The sequence below is a fragment of the Crotalus tigris genome, unplaced genomic scaffold (genome assembly GCF_016545835.1).
Source record: "Crotalus tigris isolate CLP2741 ecotype Arizona unplaced genomic scaffold, ASM1654583v1 scf7180000024362.2655971311:6658466, whole genome shotgun sequence".
In the NCBI taxonomy this organism is placed as follows: domain Eukaryota; kingdom Metazoa; phylum Chordata; class Lepidosauria; order Squamata; family Viperidae; genus Crotalus; species Crotalus tigris.
Window position 1 is genome coordinate 2,921,844 of NW_024100530.1, and position 8,873 is coordinate 2,930,716.

Here is an 8,873-nt window from a genome sequence, read left to right on the forward strand (position 1 = left end):
TATAATCAATCCATCTTCTCCAAATCGAAATATATTTTTCTTGTGAATGGTCCTTCAAATAAGCGGAGATTTTTTGCCATTTCTGCTAATATTAATATTAATAGTTTAATATGGTTGAATTTATATTATTTTTAGTTTTATGGTTTAATTATATTATTATTTTTGTTTTTAATTTGTTAATATTTATCTTAAAAGGGGTTAAAGGATGGTATGGATTTGATTGATAGTACAGTTGGGTAATGTTAGTTAGATTATGTTTGTTTATTTGTAACCCTGTAATCAGCTCTGGGAAGTGGGGGAGAGGGGAGGGGTGGGAGGGATTTGGGATATATTGTATGAAATTTTAAAAAACTTTTAATAAAAAAAAGAGGGACAGTGATTAATATTTATATGTTACTTCTATGTAAGGGTGTGGGTCTATACTAGGGGTAGGCAACCTTGGCTCTTTTATGACTCGTGGACCAACTCCCAGAATTCCTGAGCCAGCATGGCTCAGCTTGGGAACCTCTCCCTTCCCCGCAGCATGGCTGGCTCAGGGATTCTGGGAGTTGAAGTCCACCAGTCATAAAAGAGCCAAGGTTGCCTACCCCTGGTCTATACATATGTTGTATATAGTATGTTTAAATGGGTGTTGTGTATGTGTACACTTCAAGAGCAGGCAACTAAATTCCACTTTTAATGTGTGCTGTTGTGCCCACAGTAAAAAAAAAAAAAAAATGACAATCGAGGTTCTCTAATCTAACTTTTGGGGATTTCTGCCTCCTTGGTTTCCAGAACCTTACCGACACCATCGCTCGGGCAGCTACCGATACCTTACAGGTGCCCATGCAGACAGCCTTTCGGGAGGCCTTTCAAAGCCTAGTTCTACCTGCCTTTGAAAAGAGCTGCCAGTCGATGTTCCAGCAGATCAACGACACCTTCAAACAAGGCACGCAAGAATGTATGTCGTTTTTACCGCCCTTCTGTTTCCCGGCGGTTTGCTCCCAGTCCAGGAAACGGGAGTGGTGGTTTACTAAAGCAGGCGAAAGGAATGTCAGTTGAACAGCTTTTGAGTTCAGGGATGTCAGGGTGTGATCTAAGAGTGGAGCTTCTGTGTCGGGAGGCCCTACGTCTCTCAGCTATTTCTGCGGATAGAAGCCTCCAGCTGGCCATTACTGAATTGGTTCCACAATAATGGAAATCTCTTCCATTTGGAATAATTCCCACGGGACCCTTTTGAAAGAGAGTTTTGTTGTGGTTGTTCCGCTTGGCTTTAAAGATCATAGTTCAGTGATGGCGAACCTTTTAGAGACCGAGTGCCCAAACTGCAACCCATAACCCACTTATGCATCGTCAGGTGCCGGGTGGGTGTGACCCATTGGGTGGGTGTGGCCCATTGGGTGAGTGTGGCTGCAGTGGTAACGGCAGACTGGGTGGGACTAAAAAGTTCAATCAATCAATCCCAACTTTGCAAGATCTTTTTTTTTTTCCCCCGCAAGAAGTTGAAATTGATTGAACCTTTTTTTTTTTTTTTTGCACACCACAACAGAGGCCTAAAGCTAAAAGGTTTTATAAAACCCAGCTGAAGGCCTAGGACTGGGGCGACGGCACACGTGCCCACAGAGAGGGCTCTGAGTGCCGCCTCTGGCACCTGTGCCATAGGTTCGCCACCACTGTCATAGTTAATCTTGCTGAGCAAGACTCAAACACAGTGTTCTTGAACAGGGGGAGTTCCAGTGAAATGTTGAATAGGGTGTGTAGCCCTGCTTCTCTGCACTGATAACAGTCTCAGAATGCTCAGATGAAATCTTCATCCCAGGAACATTTCCAGTATTTTGGCAAAGGTCTCCGGCTTCTCGAGATTGCACTTTTTTTTGTATGAGCAGAAAATCCACAGCAGATATCCAGGCAAGACATTTGGTGAGATTCGTGTAAGTTCATGAATTTCCTATGCCTTGTGGCAGAGTTTGAAAAACAGTGCAATGTTTGGTTGAGAGTGAGGGCATAAGACCCATTATAACTAGCCCCCAACGTAAACCACGTTGGAGCCTTTTGGTCGTAAATCATTGCGGTTGTAAGCCAAGTCACCGCATGATCAGACTCAGTTTACAGTTATTTTTACGACAAGCCTTAGAAAAATGACAGTGGTCATTAAGAGAACTACATGGCCATAAGTCCAAATCCACTTTGAGAATGGGTTGTAAATTTACTTTCCCAGGCCATTGTAACTTCGAATGGTTGATAAGCAACCGGCTGTAAACTTACAACCAGGGATTGTAAGCAAAGTTGATGAGAGGCAGCATTGGGAGATGGCGGATATGGGGAAAATTGGCTTCAGTCACACCACTGGACATTTTATGAATTTTCTCTCCTAGATATTCTTCAGTTGGAGGCTCAGTTGAAGAATAAGAAGATGCGAGAACAAGAAGCCCGGGACTCTCTCTTGGGCCAGCTCCGGCAGATGGTCAACTCTTTCCAGACTGCAACTGACCAAATGGCATCCACCATCACAGCCAGCGTGCATTCTGAGGTTCAGCATCAGCTTCACGTCATTGTGGGCAAGTGAGTTCATGGGAACTTAGGTGGGCACCATCTGTAGGAGGAGTTGGTTATCACCTACTGCTGCAATATCCATCGTGTTCTTGCACAAAGTCAGATTAAGAGTTGTGGGTCCCTTTGGTAGATCATAGACAAGATCTACAAGCCAATTGGTGCAATTAGAACCTCGGTGTGTTATGAGAGATCTGGACCCCATGTTCTTTTCTGACTGTCTGTCCTGATGCCCTTGAACAGTGTTTCTCAACCTTGACAACTTTAAGGCATGTGAACTTCAACTCCCAGAATTCCACAGCCAGCAGTTCCTTTTTGCCTATTCAGTCCCTTCAAAGGAGCAATGGCAGCTTCTTATTAAACTTGATGCTCTCTTTGGAATTTTAGTCTGATACCATTTAAGAAGCTCCAGGTTAGGGAAGCCATTTGCTAGGTAGGTAGGCCGTAATAGAAGGTTTGGATGGACCGGAGCTAGTTATTCTGTTTTGCTGCATCTTGTTATTTACCCACTAAGGAATGTTGAGCGAGTGCGAAACGTGTGTTCCGCACCCTCCGTGCTGTAGAATCCCTGTGACCTTTTTTCTTCTCTTCCACCGTTTGTCCAGCATGCAAGAGTCCATCTTGGCTCAGGTACAGCGAGTCATCAAGGGGGAGGTGAGCACGGCCATGAAGGAGCAGCAGGCTGCTGTCACCTCCAGCATCATGCAGGCAATGCGTTCAGCTGCAGGCACGCCCATCCCTGCCACCCACTTAGACTTCCAGTCCCAGCAGGCTCACATGCTGCAACTGTTGCAGCAGGGACATCTGAACCAAGCCTTCCAGCAGGTATGTGTCCTTCTGACTCGATGGCCAGGTAGTCTCTCCCAACTGCCCACAGGAAGGCCTTCCTACTCGGCCTTCCGGGGACCAGTTGCAGGGCTTAATGAAGAAAAACCACCGGGGGGGTTTTCAAGGCCAAGAATGCCGAGCTTCATCTCCTGGTGTCCTTTTAGAAGTGTCCCCCCCCCTCTCTCTCTCTCTCACACACACACACACACACAGAGGCAGGAATATATAACTTCTGGACTGCAGCTCCCAGCATCCCTCAGTAAGGATTGTAGCTAAGGGTGGTTGTTTAGCAACATCTGGAAGATTAATGTTGCCTATTCCAGCTTTAAGGTGCAGGTGTTTGCATGCTGTCAAGCTTGTGTGTGTGTGTGTGCGTGTACATACACACAGTCCATACACATACAGAATAATAGATAATTCCTTGTATAAACATCAACATACTGGTGTCAGATTTATCTGTTTGCCATCCTTTCTCCAGCCCTAACCCTTCCAACACCCGTTAAGTAGGGCCTGCACTCTTGAAGGTGCCACATTAGGCTAACTGACTCCTTTTGCATTTGGGATCAATCAAAACAGTTTCATGACTCTTTTGGCCTTCTTTTGCCTCCTCATCTGTGGAACCTCTGGGTGTTTTAAGAATTCCATAATGGTCATGCTATTTGGGATAGGAATGCCACCCGCGCTTGGGAGCAGAAACGTGAGCTTTCTAATCATGGAGCGTGGGGGGATTGCAGTTTTGGGAAATAATCACCCCAAGTGCTTTTTCCTGTTTACATCAGAATGTCCCAGCATTCCTGGGGATCTCCTGTATGCCCCTTTTCACACTTGCAGGCTCTCACTGCGGCTGATTTGAATCTGGTTCTCTACGTCTGTGAGACCGTTGACGCTCAGCAAGTCTTTGGACAGCACCCTTGTCCTCTCTCCCAGCCAGTCCTTCTGTCTCTCATCCAGCAGCTTTCTTCAGATATAGGCTCCCGCACAGAACTCAAACTCAAGTGAGTAAACTTTGGTGGTATGTACAGGAAGGTGGACTCTGTCTCGCTCTCAAAAGGATTACAGTAGATAATTCCTCTGGCAAGACTGTGGTCTTAAAAAGAAAGGGGGAAAAAATTCAGATTGGGGAAAGGGAGAGCAACTGTATGTGCACAGCGTTGTTTTTTATGTAATTTTGGTTTTGTTGGGCGGGAGGCACTGGTTGCCAACTGCCTCTCTGGCTTCTGAGCCGAAAATCCTGTGGCCAAACACAAGCACAGATTGGCCTTTCTTCAACTGAACAACCACCTTTGCGATTGAAAACCTGACCTTCAGGTCAGTCGTGGTTGTAAGTTGAGGCATACGCGTGAGCGGATCCATTTTTCTGAACACTTATTGCACCGGCCGTTAAGTGAATCGTGCGGTCGTTGTAAGCAAGTGAGCCAGGCATTAAGCAAACCCATTCTTCCAAATTGAAAGGTGGGTATCAGACCCCAAACCCAAAAATAATACACGGTAATTCTTTCAAAGCTGAGCTGTCTGTTGTTTCACGTCTGTAGACAAAATGTGGCCAGACCGAGCACTCTACTATTTGCATCTACAATTATACTCCGAGAATTATTTGGGAGGGGCTGTCTTCACCCTCTTTCTCTCACACACAATATCCGGGTTGAGCTGCCGCTTACTCTCCCTCCCTCCCTCCTTCCTGACCACATTCCATCCCAGACCCTCCTTCACCATATGGCAGTGGTGGCAAACTTATGGCACGCGTGCCAGAGGTGGCACTCAGAGCCCTCTCTGTGGGCACACGCGCCGTCGCCCCAGCCCCGCCTCCCCTGTGGCCCCCTTCTTATCAGCAGCCCACCCGGAGGAGAGTCGCCCCTGAGCGTGGCCTGCGTGGAGCAGCGCAGCCAAGCACATGGCAGCCGGGCAGCAGGCACAAAACTCCGCCCTTGCGCCCCGTCAATGCTGTGGGGCGTGGGCAGAGGGGGTGCCCACCATGGCGCTGCAGGGCTGCCTGGGCGATCTGCTGCAGCAGGCCGTGGAGGCGGTGGGTGGCCCTGCAGGCGGGCGGGGCGGGGCAGTTTTCGGCCTCTTAAAAGGTCCGCCCTCACTGCCCTATGGTAACCAGCATGGGCTGCTTACTCTGGGCTGTCTTCTCTTCCCTCCCTCTGCAGCTACCTGGAGGAGGCAGTGATGCACCTCGACCACAGCGACCCCATCACCCGCGACCACATGGGCTCCGTCATGAACCAGGTGCGCCAGAAACTCTTCCAGTTCCTGCAGGTGGAGCCTCACAACAACGTGAGCAAGCCTGCCCGCCGCCTGATGATCATGCTGCAAGGCCTGGTCACGTCCAGCATGTCCTAACAGGGCTTGACGGCTCTCGCTCAACGGCGCCTGTCCCGGCTAACCGAGGGGTGGCTGCTTTTCTTTTCTCCACTCGGCCAGTCTCCTCCTCTTCCTCCTCCTCGTCCGAGAGCTCTTGGCTGACAAAACGCGTCCGCGCCAAGCCGGGTGGGATGCATACTAACCCGGCGAGTTAGTCCCCTGCAGGTCCACATACTCTTTCCTTTCCGCGCAAGTCTCTTTTTGTACTTGTGCGAGCAGAAACACACGAATCCCACCTTTCCTCCCACTTCGGAGCTCAGAGGTCCCACTCCCCAGGCGCGCGCGCGGAGGGCGTCGCCTGGGGTTTCGCAGGAATCCGTGCCTGGCAGAGAGAGGTCAAAGGGCGGGCAGGCCGTCGAGTCACAGCAGCCGCAGGGACGGAAGCCTCCCTCTGCGCTGTGTGTGGCGGGGGGTGGGGGCAGATTGCGAAGGCCCCCTTTCCCATTTGGGAAAGACATGGGGGGGGCATTGTTACTCAGCGTGGTGGAGCATGTTTACGGATCAGACAGTTCCTTTAGTCCAGGGGTAGGCAACCTTGGCTCTTTTATGACGGGTGGACTTCAACTCCCAGAATTCCTGAGCCAGCCACGCTGAGGGAAAAGGGAGAGGTTTCCAAGCTCAGCCATGCCGGCTTAGGAATTCTGGGAGTTGAAGTCCACGAGTCATAAAAGAGCCAAGGTTGCCTACCCCTGCTTTAGTCGGAGGGGGGGGGGTTGTGTTCACACCACATATTTTCTTTCCTTTTTATCTAGAATCTTTACTCTTTCGTTTTTGAATAATGTTTAAAAACAAGTTCAATAAATGACTTTTTTGGAGGAAAATAAAAAAAAAAACCAGCTCTTTCTTCTCATCCTGAGGCCCCGGTTGGGTCCCAGGGCGCTTCTCAAATACAATGCTTTGCTTTGAGTCAGCATATTGCATCAGCTCAGAACAATCTGGCTTATTTATTCACAAAGTCACTGTTAGGAGGAAACAAGCACCTCAGGCGGGGGACTGGAGGCTAAAACTTACAAGGAACAGTTGCTGGAACTCGGTATGTCTACTTTAATGAAGAGAAGGACGAAGGGGGACAGGATAGCAATGTTCCAATATCTCAGGGGCTGCCCCAAAGAAGAGGGAGTCAAGCTATTCTCCAAAGCCCCTGAAGGCAGGACAAGAAGCAATAGATGGGAACTAATCAAGGAGAGAAGCAACCTGGAACTAAGGAGAAACTTCCTGACAGTGAGAACAATTAATCAGTGGAACAACCTGCCTCCAGAAGCGGTGAATGCGCCAACACTGGAAGTTTTTAAGAAGAGACTGGACAGCCATTTGTCTGAAATGGTATAGGGTTTCCTGCCTGAGCAGGGGGTTGGACTAGATGATCTCCAAGATCCCTTCCAACTTTTTATTTATTTATTTAATTATTATTATTGTTGTTATTATCATCATCAACAACAACAGGGAAGGAGCCAGGCTCATTTTTTATATCAGACTAACAATCCATGATCTCATGGGTTGTCGATTCAGAGAGATTTCCTTACCGGATTCCTCAATTCCTTCAACAGCGGCAGAGCTTGTAATATACTTGAAGAATTCTTAAAAATTTGGGGAGATAAGAGATTTTCCAAAGCACCAAAATGGCAAGATGAAGAAACAATGGATGGAAACTAACCAAGGAGAGAAGCAACCTAAAACTAAGGAGAAAATTCCTAATGGTGAGAGCAATCGACCAATGGAAGAGCTTGCCTTCAGAAGTTGTGGGTGATCCATCACCAAAGCGTTTCAAAAAGAGACTTGACAACCCTATGTCTGAAATGGAGCAGGAGGTTGGACTAGTGGACCTCCCAAGGCCCCTTAGTCTATGTTCTAGAGCAGTGGTTCTCAATCTGTGGGTCGGGACCCCATTTGGGGTCGAACGACCATTTCATGGGGGTCGCCAAACAACGCAGTCCACCATTTTTTTCCCCCTTTTCCTTAGCTGTGCTACTCCCTTTTATTCTATTGGCTTTTGAAAGCCAATAGAATAGACTCTCTTGAATAGAGTCTAATTCTATTGGCTTTCAAAAGCCAATAGGAATTGTCCAGGCTGTCTCTGCCCTGCTGAGCCTGCCAAATGTCCCATTCTGCAAATGGTACTGCACCAGTTGAGTAGTCCTCGACTTACGACCGGTTGGGGGTCGCGACATTAAAAAGGTTGAGAACCACTGTTCTAGAGATATCTGCCTTGAAAGTAGCCCATGTGGCGTTGTATAACACAGTCAAAACATCAAGAGTTGACCACTGGAGAGGCTTTGTGACACTTTGTATTATGTCATAAAATGCTTTATAAAATGCTTTATAAAATTGGCCAAATTTCAATTCCACAGGAGCCATAGATCCCAGATTTGGGACACGTTCTTTACGTTAGCCCACTTGAGCTATTTTGGTTCAAAACGTTTTGCTCTCTGATTGCACCATTTCGCCCAGTTAATGATTACAGACGTGAAAGTTTTAGTAGTATATAGATTAGATGAGGCTGTGTGTGTGTGTGTGTGTGTGTCCTGCACAGCACCTTGTAAATCCCCTCTGATCTCCTCTGCCCATGAAAACGGCTGCTAAAGAGGTTAAGTACTTGTCAGAAGCAAACACATCTGGGAAGGGGAGGACAGCGAGAACAACGCCAAAGCGCACGCTAGTTTGAGATTTCTCTTCTTGGAGGATGGCAAATACTGCTAAGATTGGGCCAGGGGGCCCACTTGGTTATGCATATTTTCTAGTTCCACCTGCAGAGCTACTGCTGGAACGATAAACTGGGATGCTGGGAGCGCTTTAAGGATTAAAGAAGGGCAGTGTTTCCTTGCCAGCTGGGGGTTTGAAATGCATTTCTAAGGCTGGCCTGTGCTGACTCTCTTCTTCGGAGAAAAGCAGAATAGGGGTGGGGAGTAAGCCTTTATGAAGTGCCTCTTTCTTCAGCGGTGCAAGATTTTGCAAGGACAATGAAAGGATTAATTGTTGCCCAAAACAGATTGGGCTATCCTTCTCTCCCTCCCGCTCCGTTCACCATTCCATCTTTTAGGAATTAGCTCTGCCTTCCAAGGGGGAGCCAGTAGTTCCACGTTCTCTTGCAGGCACTCCCAGCAAAGTTTGGCTGGACAAATGGAATAATCCCGAGTCTGGTTGCACAAGATCGG

General features: G+C 47.9%; 1 protein-coding gene across 3 annotated transcripts in view; it reads left to right on the forward strand.

The window, feature by feature from the left end:
* The window catches only part of EDC4 (enhancer of mRNA decapping 4), a 33,845-nt gene extending 27,291 nt beyond the window's left edge, over nucleotides 1–6,554 (forward strand). Inside the window, exons 25-29 of one of the 3 annotated variants that reach the window (XM_039327517.1) lie at nucleotides 775–940; nucleotides 2,355–2,541; nucleotides 3,135–3,354; nucleotides 4,189–4,352; nucleotides 5,508–6,554. In XM_039327517.1, the coding sequence (XP_039183451.1) occupies nucleotides 775–940; nucleotides 2,355–2,541; nucleotides 3,135–3,354; nucleotides 4,189–4,352; nucleotides 5,508–5,700 (930 nt within the window). In that variant the 3' untranslated portion in view covers nucleotides 5,701–6,554. The remainder of the gene's footprint in view (nucleotides 1–774; nucleotides 941–2,354; nucleotides 2,542–3,134; nucleotides 3,355–4,188; nucleotides 4,353–5,507) is intronic. The other 2 variants (XM_039327518.1, XM_039327519.1) reach the window with 2 other exon arrangements.
* Nucleotides 6,555–8,873: the final 2,319 nt, after the last annotated feature.